Source organism: Vanessa cardui, chromosome 11 (assembly GCF_905220365.1).
Source record: "Vanessa cardui chromosome 11, ilVanCard2.1, whole genome shotgun sequence".
Lineage (NCBI taxonomy): Eukaryota > Metazoa > Arthropoda > Insecta > Lepidoptera > Nymphalidae > Vanessa > Vanessa cardui.
The window spans coordinates 3,445,975-3,473,674 of NC_061133.1; the positions used below are offsets into that span (position 1 = coordinate 3,445,975).

The following is a 27,700-nucleotide window of genomic DNA, read 5'->3' on the forward strand; positions in this document are numbered from 1 at the left end:
ACAGTTCTTTGCAATGTACTTCTAATATTAGAAATGAATCCTGTTTTAACGTGTATATATCACTTATTAGTTAACTATTTTATGTATTCAAATTTTTTTTATATAAATTTTATTTTAAAACAACTACAGTTATAGAAACAATGTCGTTCGAGACAATGCATATATAAATGCATTTATGCAACAATTTATTCATTTAAATATAAATAAACACACGAGGTAAGACTTCAATTTCGTAATAATTTCCTTAAAAATACAAAACGTTCGAAATCAGATCAAACGGACGGCTTGATTAATCAATTCAGCGATATAATATGAAATATAAAATTTTACATTTTAATTCGTAATTTAATAATAACATATAATAAATGAATAATTTTATTTCAATCACAAATATTCAATAGTAATGTCTTAAGGCATTATTGGGCCTTGTTATTTTCTATGACATTATTGTACCAACGGTACTAGTATATGTTAAACTCATTCAATGCCATACAGCTTCTCAAATTTACGATATATATTTTGTTTTGTTTGGAACGTATACCATGATGCTGGTTCACTGAAGGGGACACAAATGTAGCACATTTAACATATGCAGGTGTCCTTCCTAGCTGAGCCTGAGATGAGATAAGATTGATTTTAACATTAAAGTTCCAATCAGTTAAAGTTGAATCGAATTTCATGAAATTGAGTATGAAGCAAATTTAATTTCCAAGGAAGGATATTGGCAACTTTTTTTACTAACGCATGACAACCAAACCTCTAAAAAGCGAGCTGCGTGTGTCAGTAGTAGTTTCTTACAAATATATCATACTAGTAAAATCATTTCTGCTGTACGGCAATGAATGGTTTACTAGGCGTATACTTACACTTATATATGTTATATAATAGACAAATTTAGAGTTCAAATATAAAATATATCACTTACACAATAAAATTGTAAATGACTTACAATGAGATTACACAAGCCTTTGAGACACGGTGTTCGACAAGAGGAAAAAAATGCGTGAATACAATCAACCTGTCTAATAAAGACCGAGAAGACCCAGAAGGCACTTCTTGTAGTGACCGGAGCAATCACCCTGGAACAAAGAAATTAATATGAATTATTTAAAATTCAAATATATATACTATTTGAACCTGCGGCTTTATACGTGCGAAATTTATAATACACTAATTTCTTTGCGGATATCTACACCTTTAAGAAACATACCTGCTAAATTCCTTATTTGTGGTATGTAGGTGTTATAGTGTGAGATTCCGTGATTATTCAGTGAGTGGTATATCGCTTTTATATACTTTGTAAATTGATGGATGGGTCTTAGACGATAACAGCTTATAATATTCATCATTACCTAATTGTTTGAACGCGTTAATTTTTACCGAAGATTGTGGTTTAAGGCGAAAGCAAGCACCACTACGTTTCCATGTGATTTTTTTATGATAAACAAATATGGCGACAATCTTTGTCCATCTAGCTAGATAGGATTTAAAAATTGTGTGGTGTTACAATAGCCAACCCGTGTACACCCGTTTTCATGGGTAAACCACTCTGAGGTCCCGGTTTCGATTCCTGAACGAGTCGGTGTAGATTACCATTAGTTTTCTATGTTGTTTTGGGTCTGGGTGTTTGTGGTACCGTCGTTACGTCTGATTTTCAATAACACAGGTGCTTTAGCTACTTACACTGGGATCAGAGTAATGTATGTGATGTTGTCTCATATTTATTAATTTGTGCTTTATGCTGAATAGTGCAAACTTACCTCAATCCAGCTCTGAAGAGATTCCCCATATTTAGACTGGAACATATCTGCGATGTCTCCGAGATCGACCTCACACCTGGTCACCATGATGCGGATCAGCTGACGGTCGTTTGTGCCGAGGCCCTTCATTGATTTGTGGAGACGTTCCGCGAAGAATAACGGCTTGTTGCGGACCACTTTCACTGTAAATAATCATTACATAGTATAAAACAAAGTCGCATACCGCTGTCTGTCCCTATATATGCTTAAATCTTTAAAATTACGCAACAGATTTTGATGCGATTTTAATAGATAGAGTGATTCGAGAGGAAGGTTTTTGGATATAATACATAGACAATTTAGTAAAAAAACACTGATAATGTTCGAAGATTCTACTGTGATGTCATGATTGCACACGTCCTAAGCCAGGGGGCGTTATCTTGCTAGTTTAAATTTTAATAAGACATACTTAAAAATTTTGACACTAATAAAATAAACATCAACAATAAAATTAGTACCTTTCTTGTAGTTTATTATGATAGAAATAAATGCAATATGTAGATTTTTCAAAATTATAAATAAAGTTAGACAATCGTCCATAGTATCATTGACGATTCTTATCTATCTATAACTAAGTTTAAGGTCATTTTAATAGATAGAATATTTAACAAGCAACGCATGTTGATACATATATCTTCATTACTAATGTATATGTAATATCATTGTCAATGTGTCATTTCTTAGATTTGCAGTGTCCCTTATAACGACTACTGTTGCAATATGTTGGCGTCACACTGATTCAGCCTTTCTGTTCTAGAATAGCTAATGAGTATGATTTACTTTGTCATACATCCGGTTTTTATAAGTGAACCAGTGATACTTTACTAATGACTTTAATGACGGCGCATTGGCATTATGAGGAATATTTTTTACTTCGTTATATAGTATACAGACTTATATTAAATTTTTATTTATATAATTCTTTACATCGCCCAGGCACCACTAAAATTGAGATGGGATTGGAAACTTCTTACATCGTCACCACGTTGGAAGATTGGAACTAAAATTTGAATTTGAATTTTTGAAATTGAATTTCATACTATTAATCCGAGAACAGTGGGCTCGAAAATCTAATGTTGAAGTTTATGGAATTCCAGAATGAAAAAATGAAAACCTGATCTCGTTGTTACAACAAAAAAATTTTGATAAAACAAACTTACAATTTAATATAAATTCGGATATAGACTTCATCACCAGAGTCGCTTCTAAAAAAACCGATGGGAAGAAATCTAAACTATACTCCAGCCAAATTCGATGTGGAATGTTTAATAACAAAGCGTTGCTTAGCAACCAACGTCAGGCAGATGCTCAAAACATTTTTAGAAATATGTACAACAATTATTTTTGATGTTAATAAAAATTAAATTTGATGATTAATAATAAAATATTTAAGACAAAGGACTAAGCGCATTCTTGGTTATAATTATAATACTTATGATCATCTGGAATAATGAAGATCTCAAAAGTAATACTTCCAATTTTAAAATGATATCAGAAATTACCTTGTAGTTATATAATTCGCTTTATTAACTTTATCTATCGCCTCCCAAACGACAGGACTCATTAAGATTACTTTGAAACAGTGATTTTAGTGCTATATTTATGCTAGCCAAAGCAAGATGTCTTTTTTTTAATCTATGTGTAATGAAACGTTGTGTGTAATGTTAACATTCTTAACCTGTTGTGGTTATACTACCATTATAATACGACTAAAAATATACACCACCAATTACGAAGAGCCTGTATCGCTATTATATACCTTCCTAAATCTGCCAATTGCTTAAAAAACACTCCAAATGTTACAAACCTGCGATTTTTTTACGTCAGTATTAAAATATAGGGTTGTTAGTTTTGTAGTAATATTATAGCGGTAATTAAAAATTTTAAAACTTTTATTTTAAGCTAACTTTCATATAAATTATGTATTGACCGGCTAAATAAAATTTTTGGATTCTGTATTAAATTAAAATTTTTGTGTTTAAACAGGAAATTGTGCTGTAATGAATATAGTTGTAATTATAATAATTATTATTTTTTATTAAGAGTGTATCAACCCTAATTATGATGACACATGGGTTGTTTACTAAAATTCCAGATCGAATGTGGCTGGAGTATAATTGTTGTGCGTTTCATACGTAGATGGAAAAAAGATGAATTTTTGTCCGCGGTTAGGAAACTAAAACTAAAATGTTGTGATATAGGCTTCATTGGTAACAATAACTCAATATTTTTTTATGGCCACCTCACTAGTCTATGTTCCTTATGCCTATAGTTAGCTCCGCAGTTAATTGATTTTTTTGTTTTAAATCGGTAGACAGACTGGCAAATTGGCCATCTGACGGTAGGTGGTTTCCACATATACCTAGTTTAACATATGATAAATAGATTGTTTTACGACCAACAAACCCCTTTAAAATATTAAATAGTTTAATTAGGAAAACTCACCAATAGCTCGCATAGCCTTTTCAAGGTCACCGGAGAATTCCGCCTTGATAGCGTCATCTATGTCGTGGCCGGTGAGGAACTGGTATTCTTGGAAGATAGCTGCCAGCTGTGGGAACGAACGGGAACAGAGCACCGCGTTGAAAACCGATTCGTCTGTGCCAAGACGAAGCTCACCTGTAAAACAGAAATATAAACATAAAATAATCATTTTATATAGCATAATTTCGTAGTTAGTATATCTTGCATATAAATATATGTTAATATTGTACTCTTTTTACGTCCTTGCTACACCATATGGTAATACGGGCTAGAATACCGTTAATTGACGTATGATCGAATTTCAGCTTCCAAAATTTACATTTTTCCCCGTTTTTGGCATTATAAATATACCACGGCAGTACATTTCTCGAGCCTCTACATCATAAATAAATTAGTTGAAAATTAATTAAAAAAATCTTATATAGTAAAATAAGTTTTGCTATAGATCTATTACTCACAATAACACACATATATGACGCTTATTATTACAAAATGTCTAAGTGTGTGAGATGACTAACGTATAAATAAGGACGGCAGACAAAAACAAATTACATAATGTTGTTAATGTACGCCGATAATTTAATGGAGGGTTGTTTACCTTGAAAGTTGGCCCAAATTTTTTTATAAATACAATCTACTTTGTTGTGACTCACCGCTAGATGGCGTTACCTTACAATTTCTACATAGTATAAAACAAAGTCATTTTCTCAGTTCATATGTCCCTATGTATGCTTAAATCTTTAAAACTACGCAACGGATTTTGATGTTGTTTAATATATAGAGTGATTCGAGACATTTTTTTTTAAATAATACAAGGAAAATATAGTAAAGAAACACTGATAATTTTGTAATGTGATGTCGTAAATAATAAATTCTGTTGTATATTTAGCATCAGTACGCACCCGTACGAAGCCGGGGCGAGTTGGTAGTATATATATAATTTGTACAGAGTAATATAAATATGTCGTGGTGCTTACTAAAAATAATTTATTACTTACATTATTATCGTGTATAATTTAACTCATATTTTTATTTTTATTTTAATTTTAAGTCTCGAAAACTAGTAACTATAAACAAATATATATGACCATCAAATTTTAAAATACCTACCTATAAATACTGATCATTAATATATAAATAATATATTAATGATCAGTACTACGGAGAAATCTCTTCAGTGGATTATAATATATCAAAAATAATGTGTTAAATTATATCATATGTCATGCATAGTTCATCATATGATCATATAATTGTCAATCTCGTGATATAGATTATATTCTAACTGGTATTTTAAATATTATACCGTCCATATATTTCATAAACAAGGAAACTCTACATACAATATGACCTCTAACTTAACAATTAAATATAGTACATTACCTGCTTGTAACAGACTTCTGGCATCTTCTCGGGCCTTACCCTGATCAACGTGGAAATCTTCAGATCTATTACCCTGTGAATGAAAATAGTTCAATTGAAAATTTGAAACCTTACATACTGTTTACGTTTAGTTATATGACAAGAGCTTGAAGTTAGTATTCGTTTACATTTTAATGTATAATACATAGGTAATATATATTGTCTATGATTATTATACGTATGAAATTGTAACTACGTACTTTACCGGTTCTTCTCGGTAGGACTACATTCTGAACGGGTAGGGTTATATTAAATTTAATCTATAAGGGACAACACGACAAAGGAATATTCAAGTTCGTGTAATGGATATAAATAAAGCATAGATTGATTATATTTTAACACATACAAAATATATTTTATTAATATTTTACTTTAGATATAATAAATAAAAAATAATTTAATTATATCTGAACATCTGTAAATACGACAATGTATATTACCATGCACAGTGACGTCATAAGCCTCTTGAAATTTCCTGATGTGTCTCCGCGTAAGTCATCCTCGAGAAGTGTTCCATATACTGTAACAAAAAAATTATTTTATGTTAAATATGAACAGACTATTTAATTTAAAACCAGAGAAAAGAAAAAGTTAAAGATAATTTGAAAGAGCTCTGTAAAATTTCGTCTGAATAGGTACCACTCGCTCATCATATCTTCTTTCGCTTTGAGTGAGCCAGTGTAATAACGGGCACAAGACACTAAACATCTTAGTTCCCAAAGTTAGTGACACATTAGCCACGTAAGAAATTGTTAATACTTTTTAGAATGCCTATGGGCAGCGACAACTACACAGATGATTCACTTGCCAGTCAGCCTACCTTATAAAATAAAAAAATATATAGTATTAAGGATAACAAAGCTACAATTTTATAATTCAAAATAAAACATAATTTCATAATCAAGTTATCTTATCTAAAAAAAAATATTATCAACTCGGTCAATATAACGCAACCTAATTAGCATAAAAGGTCAATGACTGACAATGCTTGATGATTTATTTGTCTCCGCGTGAAAGCCTAGACGATAAAAAGCAGAACGTTTATACCATTTGTTAAACAGTAATTCATCAAATTTTGGCTACAGCCCAACGGTTTCCTACATTTTATATTTCTCTCATTCACAACGAGCGATTATTGATGACTCAGCGTTCTGACGAGGAAAAATATTATGACCGTGACTCGAGTCTGATTAAATCGATACTACTTATATCAGCCAGCTAAAGGTCATGAAATATAGGTTTCTGCAGTACCATTAAAAAAGCGAAAACGTGTATAAAAAGTATGAATACAATGTCATTGATAAAATAAAGGGAGCCAAAAAGGTCGACTTATAAAATGTATCAAAATGTATCCTGTTCTCAATATATATTCTGCAATGTTATGTATGTACGAAAAAAGAAAATGTGATAGCATTGGTCATAGCATTGGTACAAGGAACAAACACAAACTTGTTACTCCTGTTACTCGACTACATAGAGTCAGTAACTCCTTTGTGGGGCAATGTATACGGTTTTACAACAGGATCCCAGAAAGCGTTCAAAATGCCTCTGTTGCCAAATTAAAAAAATATATGTTTAGGAACGCTTGTGTGCAAAAGGTCATTATACAATTAATGAGTTTATGATCGATAGCACACCTTGGGAATGAAACGATCGCCTCCTGGCTATTTCATCTCATATTAAATTGTTTATATAATATATGAGACAAACAAAAAAAAAACAACAACAGGGTATTTTCTTTTCCGAACCGGTGGTAGTGTTTCAATTGACCATCACTAAGAAAGTGTAATGCTTCTATATTGAATAAACTTATTTGAGTTTGAGTTTCAGTTTGAATGAAAAAGTAACTCAAAAAGACTACGCGTGAGTGTTCGACTTACGTCATTTATCACGCAACGATCTGTGTTTCGGGAAAACACTGTACCTATTGTCATGAACACACGTCGTAATGACGTCAGACGTCAATGATGTATACCTTTATATTTAGTCTTCCCAATACATGACGAGCACTCCTCAATAAGATGTTTCATTTACGTTGAACGATAATGTTTTATTTAGATGTAATTAAAGTAACGTCAGCAGAAACATAAAATTCGAATAATTTCTTTGCTAAAGTTGAGTAACGCTTTATTACAAAATACTTGCGTACTGTGGTCGATATCTGTCCACAATCATTATTTAAAATTTGAGGAAGATTATTCCAGTTGCATTTTTTCAATAACTCTTAAGCCAGAACAAGGGACTGAACCGTTTTACCTTTGCATATTTATGTATAGAATTACATATTATATCGGTGTACTTAAGCTTAAGAATTATCTTTTTAGTAACACTCTTGATAAGGAAATAGTTCGTTCCAACTCGAGGAAGTATCGCCACAATCTAGGAATGTGGATTCACGGTAACGATGGTGGGCATCATTGTGCTTAGAATTGTTTGTATCCTACCTCCTTACCTGAATTATACCTATTTACGGTCACTTGTAAATTGAAAACTAAATTATACCTTTTATCACAACTGAAACTATTTTATACTACTTGAAACTGAAAGTTTCGCTACACGTGAATTTTAAATAGAATCGGCATTTCGGTTTCTCGAATAGGGATTCATATGTTTTTCAAGGCAGCGCGTGTTATTATTATAGCAAAATGTACCCAAAAAGTATCTTAATTACAATACTAATCGTTGTATAGCGTGTATTAGTTACCGATTATTTTGTCTTCTTTCAAATTTAAAATACTTAAACAGAAAAGGAGAAATATACTCGTCATAACAGTTTCCTTATATAGATAGTTTTTTCCTCTTCTTAAAGTGAGTGAGTATGCTTCCAAGTATCATTGGACTTGTATTCAATGATTGAGTAATTGAGTTAAAGATAATATTTCGATTTAATTTAGACATATGTTTAATACAGATATAAAGACGTAATAGTGTTTGGAATTTGTATAATAAAAAAGTAAGCTTATTTTTAAAATACCTTTATAGATATGACGTACATTATCATTAATAAACAAAAAAGGCAGTATATTGGGATTTCCCTATACAATCATCAATAATGTTGTTTTAGTATTTATCAAAATCGGATTCGAGATCATTTTGAGTATTTTTCACTTTAGTTTCGGGTTTAACCAACCACGCCGTCATTACCAATGAAATATATGATACAGTATAATTATTATGTAATGTTATATACGTATTATTTTTATGTATATATTTGATTATTTATTTATCTGATTTTCTTCTAGGACATCTTCTGGATATACACTTCGAGGGACAAGCATGACTTTTATACTTAGTCTTATTTTGATATCACTACTTACCTACGTGTTATTTATTAATATACAAAATAAAAAAATAGAACATTAACGTGATAGTTATATGTCTATTAAAAGAATAAATATCTCAACAGTGTGTAACGCTATATTGAAGAAAAAAGTTCGAATAGAAGACTGGAATTGCCAGTATGAAAAAATTATAACTTACTTGCAGTATACGCTTGCTTGATGACGTTGATCTCGTGGTTTGACATAGTGCACATGACCTCAATGAGCACATCTTCGTCAGTACCAATGCCCGCCGTCGCATCGTGGAGCTCCTTTGCATAGAACTGCGGTAATGGCGTCATGAGAGCCACCAGTAAATCTTCGAACTTTCCACTAGTTTCGCTCTTCAAATCCGACACCAGTTCCTATATCATAAATTTATTGATAATGTGATCGTTGCCTTATCTTTATTGTTTATACACAGATAAAAAATAATGATGTTCGGATTATTATCTGTAATGTTTGTTTATCCATTAAGACGAGATAAAAGATAGATGTGATATGATAAAAATTGTAGATTACCAGTAAATAACTCTTTACAATTTATTTTGATCTAAGAATCCAATAATTATCGATACAGATTTACGCTACGATAGACCTGATCGAAACCTTTTTAAAATTATATATAGGTCGTTAAAAAAATATTATTTTAGTCGACAAAATGCATAAATACTTATTAAAAATTCGTATAATCGAAATATTTCGATATTAAACTTCAATGACAAGTTCAACGGGCGGCCATCTTTGACATTTACGGGTGCGTTCAGTAAGTTTGTTCAAAATAATACCTTCATGCAGGGGTACGGTAAACACAAAGGAAACTTATTCACAATACTAGCGATCCAACCCGGCTTCGCACGGGGCAATGCTAGTACTAAATATAGTACAAATTGTCTAAATTATCATTGTTTCTTTACTATATTTATTTTAATATGTTCATATGTTCATTCATCAGGCATCATCATATATTACATCACTAACTTTCATATTTTTTTGCCTTATTAAACTAATTTAAATATGATATAAATGTGTAAAACTAATCAACAATGACATATTATAATAGAGCATAAAAAGTCCACAGAGTATAATTTAAAGGCCATTTTCAAATTACAAATATACAAACAATTTTAAGTCTTCATCCTTCAAAATAGAAATTAAATTGGTTTGAACGAAAACATTCAATCAACTAATGGACATAATGTTCATTCAATTACAACAAATAAAACAAGAAAAATCAATATCACTTTAAAAAGTTACTTTGTATCTAAGCCCAATAAAAAATAAATATATAGCTCTGTACATTCGTCAGACTTATGAATTTCTGAAAGGACTTAAAGACCATAGTCTTCAGTTATTTAAACTACTGAGTCTTCTCGGCGTAGCTAATTTATATTTTCTAACTATAGTAATTCCATTGGAACGAATACATAGAAAGCGTATTATGAAAGGCATTAAGATCGTATTTAATTTTTTAATCGTCAAATAACAGAAATAATATTATTGTAATCGGACAGATATTTTGTTTTGGTAGCTGTTGTTCTTTTTAATACTCATTTTCTTCCATTTTTATATTTAATTAAATATTTACATACGACCTTTTACCCTATCATTAACATTAGCGATAACCTACCTCTAATATGTTTCATTTTTTTTAAATACCATTACGATAAGATAACCTCATTTTATGTGGTCTTGTAGAATTGCATTTTGTCTTTATCATTTCGAGATGAGTAATTTCTGTTTAAGGATACTTAAACTATTTGCATAAAATATTTATATTAAATTTTAATATAAATAATAACTGATAGGCTTGTATGCAAGTTGAACCGAGTAGGTACTATTAACTTATCAGATTGTCTACCGCCAAATACTGGGTCCTGTTTTGGTTTTAAGGTAGAGTAAGCTAGTGTAACCATGGCACAAGGGGCGTAACAAAGTGCCCAAGGTCGGTTATTATTTTTTATAGTGCCAATTTCTATGACAACTCGATTGAGATTTATAAACAAAATAACAAAGTAAGTTCAACGAACTTACTAAATCTTTTCATTATAAAAAGATTCATATTACGACGAAATCGACATGTTTCTGGGCTGAGATGGCCCGTTGGTTAGAACGCGTGCATCTTAACCGATGATTGCGGGTTCAAACTCAGGCAAGTACCACTATATATTAATTTGTGATTATAATTCATCTCGTGCTCGGCGGTGAAGGAAAACATCGTAATGAACCTGCATGTGTCAAATTTTATCGAAATTCTGACACATGTGCATTCCACCAACCCGCATTGGAAGAGCGTGGTTGAATATATTCCAAAACCCTCTCCTTAATGGGAGAGGAGGCCTTAGCCCAGCTGTGGAAATTTTACACTGTTACTTTACTTTTTCGACATGTTTTTTTTAAACTCAAAGGGTTATAGTTCTCCAACTAAAAACTGATCGACTTTTTATTTTTATTAGGTTTTCAACTGGCGCTGCCATACAGACCGGCCTGACGACGACAGCTGACATTGACTGATTACAAAGTCAATTTACTCATCACTGCAAAGTCGGGCTTCCATCGGAAGTGTTATAACAAAACATTGATAACGTATCAGAGGTGGCAAGTTCTAAATTTAAACCACCCTTGTGGTTTCATGTCGATGTTTATATCTGTCCAAAATCATATGCATATATGAATGTTAAGATGAATAATAGGTACTTATGCTATTGAACAAATATTATCAATTATATTATTGCAGTAATTTGCTTAATTTCTCAACATTGTTAGGTAACGCGGCGGATGGCATTAACTGTTTACGACAATTATTTCCTTAATTTTTACAGGTATTCGATTAAAAAATCTTTTAATGAACGCAGAATAATTAACGTGAAAAAAACAAAACTAAGATTTTTACTCATCCATAAGTTTTTACATTCCTTTCTTTCTTAATGTTGCCAGTAAGATGATTCAGTTCAGTAGTTTATAAATAGTATAAATGATAAATAAATATATGATACGTGTGACACTTTATAAAAAGTACGATGTACTATTAGACGTTTGTACGCTTTTCAGCATGTTTGTATATTCAACCCTGTACGCTTATCGTGCTTGTTAACGCCGTTTGTATTATGAATGTTAAACTATTTTGCAATTGCAAATTATCAATATTTATTTGATAACAATGATGATTAATTTAATATATATCGGTCAACTGCGTTGAATTATCACTGCAGTTGACTGATATAGATGATGAAATTAATATAACGTAAATAAAAAGTAAATTGTAAAGCACTATTTATTCCACTAGGTAGATTTTTAGAGAAGAATATTTCTGACTCAAATTTTTTTAAAAGTAAAGTTAAGTACCAAATATTTTTTCGCAATTCTTGAGCTGTTTTTTTTATAATAAACTTTATGTTATTCTGATATCAAATAAGCACTATACAATTAAACATTGTCGTCGATTCTTGTCATTAAATAGGTCATAGATAAGAATCTGATAGATTTATCATCGTAATAATTTCTGTTTTATTCCTTTTAATTAAATTGTTTTCCAATCATCCCAGATATCATGGATGAATAGTATTACCATTATTAAAAAAAAAAAAAAAAACAAATCGATAGATATAAATTTACGTAGCGATAGCTTATAACTTCATATTTACGACATAGAATGTAAACATGTCGAAGTCAATACGAATAAATGTAAACAAGTCATGATGCTCAATGAAAAAACAAACATATTTACCTTTCCATAAAGAGTTTTAAACTCGAACGCAATACGAAGACGTTGCTCGTTACTCCGACGAGTCAATACTTGGATAATCGACTTTTCGTCGGTACCGAAGCCTTTCATTGCCTTCCGTAGGATCGCTGCATCTTCACGGGGATCGAAGGGATTCACTGGTACTACTGTAGGTTTGGACTGTGAATTGAGTGTTACCATTAAACGAAATATCGATACAACTTTACCATTAAATTATAATCGATTAAAAAAGCAATTGTATAAAAGGATATACAATATGTACATGCATGAAATATGTTAGATGATGAAGATAATTATGAAACAGTGTTAACTTACTACTTATCAGAATGATTAATGTAAAGTTAAAATAAATATTAATGGCTGATAATTTGAAACGTATTTAAAACGAATATAATGCATACTTGGAATTCTAAATTTAAAAAAAAATCCTTGAAGTAATTAAAAAAACATTATTTATCGTTAAGTAATTTTAAATCTATATTCAAATATTTCGACTTAATTCTTAATGTTTGTTTTCATTTATTCGATTTATCTATTTAAATGTGTTGACAGCTTAACAAAAGGTATTCTAGTACAGATAAGAGAAATGATATGCAATCAAATAATATAAAACAACATCAATGCAATTTGTATGATAAAAAAACAATCCATAAATTTTGGATTTGGTGCTATATAAGTAAATTAGCATCGTTCATGATATTTCCGGTCTTTTCATTCTAGTACATGCAAATTAAAGTAGGCATAAAGAACGAACACACCGAGAAAAGCTATTAAATACCGTGTAACGAAACGACTTGAACCCACGCCGTATGCCAATTGACGCTCTGTAGATGCTGCGCATACTAGAATTTGATGTTACCGAAGACATATTACCTTATTCGAACGTAACCTATCACGAATTAACAAACATTAAAACACACACGATAAAATTACATCACAGCCCACCATATCACGAATTAATGATGGTATAGTACGAAAACAGAGGTCGGTTTTAAAGCAACAACATCCATTGTAGTGGGGACCGAAGCCGAGACTGAATCGTTGGTTATTGTGATAAATGTACGCGGACAGACGAAGTGACCATAACAATGTAATTGCAGTAAACTGTTCCTTGAATAGAGTCACTGTGTAGGTATGGCACCAGGATCTTATACTTATGTATACGTGTACGATACTCTTCGTTTTCTTTAATTTTCGTGTAAAGTTGAACGATATATAACTTATCGTCATCCTTAACGAAAGCGAGTTTTGCTATTTATACCTAATCAATCTAATATAAAACAATTTTCCATATAAAGGCAATATAATAGGCAAGGTTAAGAAATGGACATAACTAACCCAATACCGAAACCTTCCCAGACGCGAGAGTAGTCGCGAGCGGTAACTAGTGTCAAATAAATTTTAAATTTACTGAATTATACATCAATGGCTACACACATTCAGTCAGATTGATAAATTATATACCTCAAAAAATGTGCTAAGAACCGCAAAATTTGGCTGATAAATAAGTGCAACTGCAGCTTTATAATTTAAAGATTTGTAAAATAAATCTATTAATTTATTAACTACCTACCTAAGTGTATCAATTTTATGTAAACAATTTAAAAATTTGTTATATTTGATATATATTTTAAAATTGAATAACAATTCTGCCATATCATATAATATGTGACACTGGCTGAGTATATTACACCAAAAAAAAAGATAAAATAAATTTATTTTTTTTAAATTTAATACAATAATTTTAAAATTTAGGCAAAAATCAATTATAAAAACGTAACATGTAATATTTCCATGATAATTATTATCAACTTTCTTTTCATTTAAAATTAACGATTTCCTGTGATTAAATAATACATTACTGGAACAGGTTGATAGTCGTTTCCTTCAAATTATTAAACATGACCAATCAATATCTTCTTGCTTCAAGTATATACATAAAATAAGGATAAATAAAATGATAGGTGAATGAGTGAATGAATAATACAATGTACTAGAATCCACTTGCGTTGGAAGTGAGTAAAAAACTTGCAAATGTAAAAATGAATTTTGCAACATTTATATCCAAAATGTTAAAGCATAGTCACAGCCAGTGGCATAGCTATTATAGGGCCAGGTGGTGCAGTGCACCAGGGCCCCAGAGTTCAAGGGGCCCTCTATACTAAACCTTAAGCTTCTGAAGCTAGAAAATCACAACCCAGAGCTCAAGATTTCTTCTTTGGTATCTATAATTTTCAAAGGTAATTATTACTTAAAGAAGAATAGGAACGAGAGGCCCGATTCTTTTTCTATGCACCGGGGCCCTTTCTCCCCTAGCTATGAAACTTGTTAATATACAAAGAATGTGCAAAAGTTCTCATCCCTAAAGCAGGTTAAAAGCCATGCCGATTCGGTCCAGAGATTCAGAGAGTAAGTGGAAATACTAATCAACTTGAGCGAACTCGTATCAAACTAGTTTAATTGCAATATTATTTTAATTATAAATCAGTTCATAATAATTTGTGTGTAATCTAAGTATTACTCACACTAAAAGAGTTCTTTTAAAATGTTTGCGCTACATTCCGAATAATACTTCCACTATTTGATTCAGAATAAAAATGAATTGGCACAACGCCAGTTATCAGTGTTCAATCTTGTAGTACAATTGTATGTGTATGTGTCAATGTGTACATGAACTATGCAAGTATAACCTATGCAAATATGATCAATGAATAATAGTGTTAAAAGTATGCTAGTATGTATGTACAAGTAGTATGTATGTGTAAGGTAACACTAATAAATGAAAGTGTTTATAATGATAATGATATTTATTTTTAGAATATGCATCAGTTCACAATTTATTGTTAATCTTAGTCATTCTGCTTTCACTGTCATGAGATTCTATTTTTTTTTTACGATTAAAGAAAAGGCAACAAAAATTAAGTATTAAAAATTAATTTCCTTTTCAAATATTTAGTATTTAATAATGGTATATAAAAAAATTGTAAGATAAATTTTTAACATTGTCTTTTGTTCAAATTTATAGAGTATTGAATCGAAAGTTAGATTTTAACATGATATTTGTTTAATGAGGTCTATTTTTAAGCATTAGTATACAATGTCAGATTATTCTGTCGATAAATTTCTTTAGTATTATTAAGTAATAATGTGCTAACTCTCAATAACTCTTTTTAAGCCTAATTGACACTTATAGGGACAGTATAGATACAATAACCAACTAATTGTTTTGTCTGTTTCTGTCCCTGAAAGTATGAAGAGAATGAATGATAATATTGTTAGTGACAATTGATAATGATTTTGATAAAAGCATTAAACACAATAAAATTAAATTTGTAAGCATAAAAAGCGACAATTCTATGCCAATGTTTTGCTTATCACAAAATATAAAATAACATACAGCTTGTAAGCTTAGAATTTAATTTAAGAAATTTACCTTCCGTTCATGCTCTGGACTCGAAGTAACATTATAAGCTTGATGACTTTGGACCGCTGATTGAGGATACCCCTGATATTGATTAGACTGTTGATAACTAGAACTTTGAGGATAACCTTGCTGTGTTGGTACAGATTGAGCGGGCTGATAGCCTTGAGCTGGAGGGTAGCCTTGAGCAGGAGGATAACCTTGAGCAGAGTTTGGCTGGGGATATCCCTGACTCGGGTAACCAGAACCAGGTTGTGCGTAACCTTGCGATTGCGGATACCCTTGAGTTTGTTGAGGGTACCCTTGTGATTGTTGTGGATATCCTTGAGATTGTTGCGGATAGCCTTGCGTTTGTTGCGGATAGCCAGACCCTGTGTTAGGATAACCAGGTTGAGGCGCTGGATATCCCATCGTAGGGAAGCCTGGCATCGGCATCGGGTTTCCAAAAGACTGCGGGGCCGAGTTGCTAAATCCGATATTGTGTAGGTAACGTGGCTGACCCTTGAAACGAAACGAATACCTTTATAATTACCGGCAAACGTACCTACACGACGTAAGTATTTTGTGATAAACAAAACAAAGATTTCTACTTATACAGCCATTTTAAATATTTACACTTTCACACATTTTACTTACTTGATAGGGATTCATTTCGTATAACTTAAGTTGATATTGATATTAAGTACACAAATTTTAATACAGTTAAGTGATGTACAGTTATAACACTAAGATTCGTTATACACTCGCTAGCTTGAACAACTTTTGTGTCAATGACAGCTAAGCGTTTGCAAATTGCGGCTCCTATCTTGCCTCCGATGACGAATTGAGTTGATGACATCACAGTGACGTTCGGATATTACTAGGGATGGTAATTTTATCGAATATTACGTTGTCTATGCTCATATTTAACGTTCTACATTTATTTTACCGTTATGTTCAATTAAATATTGTATGGAAAATATAATAAAAGAAATAGTTTTTATATATAAATATAAAATCGAAAAAATAACTTTTTACAAAATGCCATTTTTATTAAATTCTACAAATATTTTTGTTAGGTATTTCTAACAAAACTGTTTGTGGAAAAAATAATATAATATGTTTTGATATGGTATAACAGTTATTATTGGTTTAAAAATTGCCAGTATCACAGAGTCGCAACGTAAGCATATAAATCCGTTGCGTCTGTGCATCCATCTGCGTGTACTCTATGGTCCTGCGAATAAACATAGGATAGCATAAGCACGAGTGACGAGAGTAAACTCTGTTATGATTAAGCATAAGCAATTCAGTAAATAAAAATAGCTCCAGTATTTTGCATACACTCATAAACCGTAATATCGTGCACTTTTCTTATGTAGTAACTAAGGAGTTGTAGGCAAACGAATGGAGGCGTGTTTAAATTTTAATGATCTATAAAGTTTGGTAAAATATTCTTCGTCACAAAACAAGTATTACTCACCTCAATAACAAAGGTGACTAATCATGGCACAATAATACGTCATACGTGACACCCAATGTTTTTATTTCTGAGTAGTACGTCACAGGTATTGTGAAATACATAAATATATTTTAACCCATTTCAATAAATCTTTTTATATATTATAACATAATATAAAATAATAAAACCAGATAAATCTGATTGACTTATATTATTCAAATTTTATCAATAATTTTTAGCTTTAAATTAATCATTGTCAATTTGTTTTGTAAGTATACTTAAGTACCCTTTTTGTGTTATTATAAATTTTATGTATTTTTAATATAAAATATATAGGTAACCTAACCTAACCGTTTCGTAACTTACTTGGTTAAATAACGAATATTTTTTGTAATAATTACCACACATAGTAGTCAACAGTATGTTAACAGCGGGTTCCATAAATGATTCAAAGTTAGATATACATAGTAAAGCATTATATTATATTTAGTTACTATTATTATTGTATTTATATTGTCATGCTTTATTCAACACTCCTGTTTCAATTATTACAAATATTACCTTTACTTTATTGCTATACTATTTGCGTAGGCGTAATATTTTTCATTTAAAAATATTATATGAATATTATTATTGTTTGGAGTAGAAATCATATTACTTTATAATAATTATACGAGGTATTTAGCCATCTGTACAATAGAGACAAGCCAATTATATCATCGTTCCTAAAAAAGAGCAAGAAATTTTTTTGCTTTCTTCCGCAATTTAAAAGTTGCGTTTTTTATGACATAGGTGGCATACGAGCAGGAGGCTCACCTGATAGGAAATGACTACCACCGCCCATGGACATCTGTAACACCAGGGGGCTTGCAGGTGCAGAAAGGGTACGCTCTTTTCTTGGTTCCCATGTCGTATTGGTTCGGAAAAACCGCTGGCGAAAGCTGGTTTCACAAAGTGATTGTGCGAGAGAGAAAATGTCTAAGAAATCGCTATGTTGTGGATTTTCGGACATCAAGGTGGTGCGGATGAAACTTCGAATTTTGACGCGATGTTCGAAGGTGAAATTCAGCAGCCGAGATTAATCCGAACAATTCCTCGGAACATTCCCCGTGAAAAATTCGGTAGAAGATGCAGAGGGATCCAACATCTCTACGCAAATCCAAAGGATTAAGGAGATCCGAAAGGGCTTGATCGTCGATAACTCGAGCCGCTTTACAATGGATACGGTCAAATGGAAGAAGCTGGTATTGGGGAGCACCCGCCCAGAGGTGAGAGGAGTACTCCATGTGAAGTTGTAAAGTTTTAGGCGATGGGCTGACGTCTTGCGTATTTTTGGGGTTGAAATGGACTAGATTTAGCCGGATCGATTTCAGACACAAGTTTGTTCCGGTTTTCTTCGACATTTTCCCGAGAAATATTAGCGCGGCCGGTGTATAAGGTGTCAACGGTACTGTCGTCTGCATAGCTGTGAATGTTCCCGATTTGCAACAAATCATTGATATGCAGAAGAAACAAAGAGGGCGATAGAACGCCGCCTTGTGAAACATCAGCATTGACTAATTTTAAGTCAGAGTATGCAACGTCGACAACGACGTTGATGCTCCGACGTGCCAAAAAGCTGGTAATCCAATTGCATAATTTCCCGGGAAGTCCATAGGAAGGAAGCTTCGATAGAAGCGATTTGTGCCACACGCGATCGAAGCCCATCGCTATGTCCAAGCTGGCTGCTATTGCCTCACCCTTGCTCTCAACTGCTTCCGCCTCTCTATGAGTAAGGTAAACTAGAAGATCACCGGCCGACCGAACCCGACCGAAACCGTACTGGCGGTCGCTAATCAGCTGGTTCTATGTACATATGATATATTTGCTATTGGTTGTTTATTTATATTCTAATAATAAATTTGACAATGTTATCGATACCAAATTTTTATAATCTATCGATATAAATTTTTTCATAATATTTTATATCGATTATCATTAGGTACGTATATTTATCAATTCACATATGAAATGAAATGCATAATAACTACCATATTATATGTATTTTTTGTTATTCTTCTTTTATCATCAATTTACCAATTGTATTAAATTCATTATATATTGAAACGAGAGCGACAACTACCGTGGGACTCCCTGTTGGAACTTGGCATGAACTGGCTTTCGCTATTTATTATGATTATTCTGTAAATAACAGACGCAATGAATTAAATTAACAACGTTTTGGAATAGGTTAATGACAAAAAAATACCGTGTGAATTAAAACAATAACAATAAAATAAGCTTATACAAAAAGATATTAAATCTTAAATAAAGGAAAGAGGAAGCAAGAAAGAGGGGAAAAGGACGCTTTGTGGACATAACACTTATCCTTATGTAAAAGAACATCGTTTCAATAAGTACACAGTTGATGTGTGCGTAGCTAGTAATCTGTTGCTAACAGATCTCATTTATTCGACGGAGTTGTTGATAAAACTCATTGATAACTCTAGACTATTCTAGATGTATCTAGAACATAATTTTATTTTTAAACTAACAGATGAAATGTTAATTCCATACACGTAATATATTGGTTTGGTTATTGTATTATAACATAAGATTATAGATTGTCGTTTTATGTTCCCGATTTGCAACAAATGTTGTCTGTCAATGTGAATATTCTCGTTAACGATGACTTCTAACGTGATTAAATGCAATAATTGCAATGTTGTTATAAATGAGCTTCTCGCTTTTGTAAATAATAAAATATCAGTGATGGACGATGAAAGTATAAGTAAAATATGCACCAGTGCTTTCTCCGAGGGTGATATTTTGACGGCAAAGAATTCGCTATTTGACTCGTTGCCGAAAAAGAGGCGCAAAATCACTCGTAAAAAAGAAGGGAAATCAATAAGAGACATAGATGACATTATCTGCTTATTGAGAGTCACCGACTTTGAAGATATTCCAGTGTTTGTGGCACGAGATCTAGAAAAATTACCTCCTGTATTGTTTGACCATGTAGACGTAACTAGACTCCTCAAAGACATAGTCAAGTTGCAAGAAGAACTCAAGGGGATTAAAAAAGGCTATGCATCTATTGAGTGCTTTAAGGAATTAAAATATGAGATCGAAATGTTAAAAGAGACGGTCAGTGTGAATAACTACCCTGTCAATATAAACAAAAGACGCGGAGCTTGCTTAACCGATAGTTTTGAGTGTAATAGTGGCCCCATGGGTTTACCGCCTATGATCAAAGATAAGGATAAAAATGTCCATCAAAACATCTGTCTAAGAGAATCAGAAGATCAAAATAATAAAACAACAACATTCTCAAATGTGGGTATTCACTGCTCGCCGCATTCAAATGCAAGTAAGCGACATGAATCTGAAGTAACGGCAGTGATGACTCATCCCGCTACTACGGCAAACCGATCCGATAAGAGCGCGAGACATACGGCGAACTCGGTCGACACCAACATTATGATGTCGAAAACAAAAACTGTTGCAGAAATTGTTCGAGAAGGAGAATGGAAAAACCAGAAAAAGGATGATGAATGGATTCGAGTTCAACGGAAAAGAACACGAAATCGTTTTATGGGACACAGGGGAAAGGTGATTTTAGAACCTGGAAATAAATTTAAAGCTGCGGAAACTAAAATTCCAATTTATATTTATAATGTGTCAAAGGAAGTGTCAGTGTGTGATATTCATGCTTACATAAAAACAAAGTCGAGCCTTGATGTTGACATAGAAAAAATTAGTATGAAAATAAAAAAAGACTATGAATCATACAAAATCTTTGTACCTAAACATAAATTAGACTTGTTTATGTCGGATGAATTTTGGCCGGAAGGTGTCGCCTATAGGCGATTTTTTGACTTTAAACAACGTGTGAATGCCAACGCCTATAAGAACAGTGTGAATAATCAAAACGTAATATGATAAGCAAAACTAAATTAGTTACTTTCAACTGCAAAAATGTTATAAGATCTGTGGATTGTGTACGGAGGCTGTGTGGCTTGGCGGACGTGGTTGCGCTACAGGAAACCTGGCTGATGCCGCATGACCTCAGTTTTCTAGGGAGTATTGACAACAACTTCGCGTACACGGGTACGTCAGCTGTGGATACATCGGCAGGATTTCTTCGTGGTAGGCCATATGGTGGTGTAGCCTTACTCTGGAGGAAAGATGTGTTTCCTATGGTAAATGTAGTGAAGTGCAGTAGTGTGCGTCTTACAGCAATTAAGGCCACACTCAAAGATCGCAGTGTAATGTTTTTCTCTGTATATATGCCTATCGATTGTGGTGAAAATTTAGTAGAATTTACTGAGTGTCTAAGTGAGATAACCGCTATAATTGAAAATCAACACGTGGACTCTGTTTTTATGTTAGGGGACTACAACGCACACCCGGGTGAGTTGTTTGAAAAAGAACTTACATCGTTTTGTTCAGAACAAATGTGGTCGTGTATAGACATGGACTTATTACCATCAGACAGCTATACGTTTGTTAGTGATGCACACGGTTCCCGTCGCTGGCTCGATCACTGCCTGGTGACTAGTGCCGTCCGGCCTGCGGTTACGTCTATATATGTTCTTTATGATACCTATTGGTCTGATCACTATCCTCTAGTAATAGAATGTAATCTTAATGTAATAACATCTAAAATAAATGTAACAAACAGGTGTGAAAATAAAATCATTTGGGGTCATCGGGATAAAGAGCAAATATCTAAATATCTTTACGAATGTCAATTAAAGTTATCAACATTAGTTTTTCCGGAGGAATTGATGGAATGTTGTGATAGTGTGTGTAGTAATACATATCACAGAACACAAATAAATCAGTTATATGATAATATAGTACATATCCTCTCTGAGGCTGCAATCTGTAGTCATATTGTTAAAGTCAAACGTAAACACAAATTCCTTATTGGTTGGAATAAGCATGTGCGTGACGCCCACGACAGGGCGAGATTTTATTTTCATACCTGGATACTTTACGGCAAGCCAACTACTGGTGATACTTATATTGAAATGTGCGAATCCAGACGTATATTTAAATCGAAACTGAAATGGTGTCAAAACAACCAGCAACACATACAAATGGATATTATTGCTGAACACCATAAAAACAAGAACTTTGGCAAATTCTGGAAAACCACCAACAGATTTAATCAAAGATCAGGTCTTCCTATCAGTGTTGCTGGTGTTCATGAACCCTGTGAAATTGCTAATTTGTTTAAGCAGTACTTTAAGGTAAAATCCCCACTAGGACCCGTGTTGCAGGTGTCTGATGCTGAGGTTTGTAATTCAAACCGTAGTATAATATTTACAGCTGATGAGGTAACGGAAGTGCTAAAGAATATGGTAAGAGGTAACTCCCCTGGACATGATAACCTCAGCATTGAACACCTGCAACATGCAGGAGCTCAATTACCAAAAATCTTAGCGTTGTTTTTTAATCTGTGTATTGGGCATTCATATGTACCTGATAATCTTATGCGTACTATAGTGGTACCCATTATAAAAAATAAAACGGGTGATTCATCGGACGTTTCTAACTATAGGCCGATCTCGCTTGCTACGGTTACGGCGAAGGTGTTTGACCGTTTGCTTGGAAGGCGACTGGATGAACACGTCTCGCTTAATGACGCACAATTTGGCTTTAGACCTGACCTCTCTACGGAAAGTGCTATCCTGTGCCTCAAGCAAACGATTCAATACTATACTGTCAGGAAAACACCAGTATATGCATGCTTTTTAGACCTCTCCAAGGCATTTGATCTTGTATCTTATGACATTCTCTGGAATAAATTAAAAACTGAAACAAATTTGTCTGATGAAATTATATCAGTTTTTAAATATTGGTACAGGCACCAAAGAAATAATGTTAAATGGGCTGGTAAGCACTCTGAAGAGTATAGGTTGGATTGCGGAGTGAGGCAGGGGGGTCTGACCTCGCCCACACTTTTCAATTTGTACATTAATAAACTGCTTGAGGAGCTTAGCAGTACTGGAATCGGCTGTCATATTGACGGAGTCTGTGTCAATAATATTAGCTACGCAGACGATATGGTACTGCTGAGTCCCTCAAGTAGTGCAATGAAAAGACTTCTTAGTTTATGTGAAAGTTATGCAGTGACTCATGGACTAAGATACAATCCAACGAAAAGTGAGTTTATGATATTTAAACCGGATCACAAGCGTTACAATCATGTACCAAATATTACACTTTGTGGTACATCACTAAAAAAGGTTGACCGTATTAAGTACTTGGGTCACTGGATTACGGAAGATATGAAAGATAATGTTGATATAGAGAGAGAACGAAGGTCGCTGTCTGTTCGTTGCAATATGTTGATCCGCAGATTTGCAAAATGTACAAAACAAGTAAAAACTACGCTCTTTAACGCATATTGTCAATCTTTCTATGCGTGCAGTCTGTGGGTGAACTATACTCGGAGGGCATACAATGACTTACGTGTGCAATACAACAATGCGTTCAGGATGTTGATGGGGCTGCCGCGATACTGCAGCGCCTCTGCCATGTTTGCAGAGGCTCACACAGATGGTTTTGCTTCCATCATGCGCAAACGCTGCGCGTCCTTACTTCGACGAGTACGGGACAGTCCCAACACCATCTTGCGTGCATTGTCGGACCGCTGGGATTCACCAATACTAGCTCACTGGATACGACTTCACGTAGTCCAGTAGAATAGTTTAAAATTAGTTTAAAAAAAATGTCATACATAAATAATTAAGTTAAATTATGGTCTGAAATAAATGATTATTATTATTTTCGGAAATTTTGTTTTTCTCAGCCTTTAAGCTGGTGTAAACTACATTCACGGATATAAATCAAGTGAATGCAGTATGTGGTGTGTGTTATTTATGTATGTAATATTTATGTGTAGTAATTATGTTGTGTCAGTCTCTTCTAATTGCATGAACTTTCTTACTATTCTACATGTGTTCAAAATAGCAGCCTTCTGTATTGGGATATAAAGGGACTCATTTAGATCTAATAATTTCAGACTATGGAGGAGATGGTTTGGGACGACACCTGTTGTGGAGATAACTATAGGGATGATGTAGACTTTTTCTTGTTTCCAGATTCTCGTGACTTCTTCCTTGAGCTCATTATATTTATTTATTTTTTCAGCGATAGTTTTCTGTAGATTATGTGTATTGGGTACTGCTATGTCTATAAGGTAAGTGACTTTATTGATTTTGTCCTGTAGAGTTATATCTGGTCTGTTATAGTGAATGGTCTTATCCGTAAGAATGCCTCGATCGTAATAAATTTTGTGTGTGGCATTTTCTAAAATTGTTTGTGGTGTGTATTTGTAATATGGCGTTTTTGTGTTTTGTATAAGTTTGTGTTTGAGTGCTAGTTTTTGATGAACGATATTGCTTACTTGGTTATGTCTATGAGTGTAGTCTGTCTGTGTAAGGGTTATGCATGCTCCTGTTATGTGTTGTATGGTCTCTGGTTGGATATGACATTTACGGCATTTATCATTTGTGATAGTGGGATCTTTGATAATATATTTTTTGTAGTTTTTCGTGTTAATGATTTGGTCTTGGATTGCTATAATGAAACCTTCGGTTTCTGGGAAAAGGTTTCCTATTTTGAGCCATTTGTTTGATGCTATTGTATTAATGTGGGGCTGTTCTAAGTCGTGTGGGTGGCGTCCGTGTAGTACCTTCTTTTTCCAGTTTTCTAGTTTTTGCTTTTGAGGATCATCAATACAGTCATTCATATGATATCCTTGCTCACTTAAATTTAATGGGGTGTAGTTATTGTCATTTACAACTATTGCTTTATGTATGTCACTAGTGCGAGATTTTAAATGAAAGAATGTTTTTAGTGTATTAATTTGTTTTTGCCAGAGATTATAAATATCTATCAATCCCCTTCCTCCATTTTGTCTTTTGAGTGTTAGGCGCTCTATTGCAGATTTAGGGTGGAGATTATTGTGTTTTGTTAGAATTGTGCGTGTATTTCGTTCTATTTGTTCTATGTCAGTTTTAGTCCATTTGATAATTCCAAATGAGTATGTTAGTATAGGTATAGCATATGTATTAATGGCTTTTATAAGATTTTTCCCAGAGAGTTGAGTTTTACATATAACGTTTATTCGTCTTTTATATTCTATTGTCAGTGTATGTTTGATTGATGTATGATCGAGTCCTTTAAGTTGATTATAGCCTAAGTATTTATATAAATCTGTTGGTTCCATAGCTGTTATTGTATCAGAAGAAGTTATTGCGTAGTTACCCGGTTTTATTTTTCCTTTTATTATATGTATTGTTTTGCACTTATCTAAATCAAAAATCAAAATCAAAATAAACTTTATTCAAGTAGGCTTTTATAAGCACTTTTGAATCGTCATTTTACAATTAAGTGAAGCTACCACCGGTTCGGAAAGTAGATTCTACCGAGAAGAACCGGCAAGAAACTCAGTAGTTACTCTTTTTTAACATTTAAATACAACGTCATGTTAATTAAATACAATTATTTCAATTAATGTATCCTGCTTGGAAGTCAACAGGTATTAACTCCACGCTTTTTTATCATCTACAAAATCTTGTATCGAATAGTATGCTTTTTCTACCAATGTATTTTTAACAAACGATTTGAATTTACTAAACGGCAAAGTTAAAAATTTCTGCGGAATTTTATTATAGAAACGGATACCTTGCCCCAAGAAGGATCCATTGACTTTGCGGAGTCGGAAACTTGGCGTTATAAGTTTATCCTTACTTCTAGTGCATATACAATGATTATCACTGATTTTATCAAAGTGATCAATGTTACTGTGAATATACATGATATTGTTGTAAATATATTGCGACGCAACAGTAAGTATTCCTACTCTGTTAAAAACATCCCGAAGAGAGTCTCTAGCTCCAAGATTATAAATAAACCGAATTGCTCTCTTTTGTAAAATAAAGACAGATTCAATATCTGCAGCGTTACCCCAAAGTAATATGCCATATGACATAATACTGTGAAAATAACCAAAATAAACTAAACGAGCGGTATCAATATCAGTTAGTTGTCTAACTTTTCTAACCGCGTATGTTGCGGAGCTGAGTCTTCCTGTTAGGGATGATAAATGAGAGGTCCACTGAAGTCTGGAATCCAATTCTATTCCTAAAAACACCGTAGTATCAGCTACTTCAAGACGGTCACCATTTAAAGATATATTATAATTTTGCTTGCTAACATTAGGTAGGGTAAAAACTACACATTTTGTTTTTTGAGCATTCAAAACTAAATTATTTACTGTAAACCAATTGTGTATCTGTGATAATGCACCGTTCACATCGTCATAGTCATTTTTTTTCCTGTCAACCTTAAAAATCAGCGAAGTATCGTCAGCAAACAACACTATATCACAAATACCCTTAACATAGAAAGGAAGATCATTTATATATACTAGGAATAGAAAGGGACCCAAAATTGAACCTTGCGGAACTCCCATTTTTAACGTAGATCCAGAAGACTTTATTCCATTTATGAAAACTTGCTGGATTCTTTGACTTAAATATGAAGCAATGAGATCAAGAGCTTTACCTTTAACACCGTAATATTTGAGCTTATAAAGAAGCGTTTCGTGTTCTACACAATCGAATGCTTTAGATAAATCACAGAATACTCCAATAGCGTTCTGTGATTTCTCCCAAGCATCGTAAATATGTTTGAGAAGCGCAATTCCCGCATCAGTTGTCGAGCGACCTCTTCTAAAACCGAATTGCTCACCATGAAAAATAGCATTTGTACCGAAATGGACGAGAAGTTGATTTAAAATAATTTTTTCGAAAATTTTACTTAAAGATGGGAGTATTGAAATAGGCCTGTAATTACCGGGATCGCTCCTGTTTCCAGTTTTAAAAAGTGGTAAAACTTTACTACATTTTAACAAGTTAGGAAATGAACCCGTGTCCAAACTCTTGTTAAAAATTACTGCTATATACGGAGCAATATCGTATATGATGTTATTAAAAAATTTTACCGAAATGCCCCATATGTCGTTAGTTTTTTTAATATTTATAGATTTAAATACTTTTATGACATCTA

The 27,700-nt window shown here is 32.9% G+C and overlaps 1 protein-coding gene across 3 annotated transcripts; it reads right to left on the reverse strand.

The window, feature by feature from the left end:
* Positions 1–684: 684 nt before the first annotated feature.
* On the reverse strand, positions 685–17,037 carry LOC124533531 (annexin B9-like). Of its 3 annotated transcripts, XM_047108879.1 has the most exons (9): positions 16,828–17,037; positions 16,204–16,692; positions 12,753–12,929; positions 9,186–9,390; positions 6,146–6,225; positions 5,667–5,739; positions 4,245–4,418; positions 1,761–1,942; positions 685–1,079 (listed from the first exon to the last, which is right to left on the reverse strand). In XM_047108879.1, exons 1-9 carry the CDS (start codon positions 16,840–16,842, stop codon positions 1,023–1,025), a joined length of 1,452 nt encoding a protein of 483 aa, XP_046964835.1. In that variant the 5' UTR covers positions 16,843–17,037; the 3' UTR covers positions 685–1,022. The 3 variants fall into 3 exon arrangements, with proteins under 3 accessions (XP_046964835.1, XP_046964837.1, XP_046964836.1); XM_047108881.1 differs by lacking the exon at positions 16,204–16,692 and having other exon boundaries at positions 16,828–17,019; XM_047108880.1 differs by lacking the exons at positions 16,204–16,692; positions 16,828–17,037 and adding an exon at positions 13,549–13,843.
* Between the last annotated feature and the right edge of the window lie 10,663 nt (positions 17,038–27,700).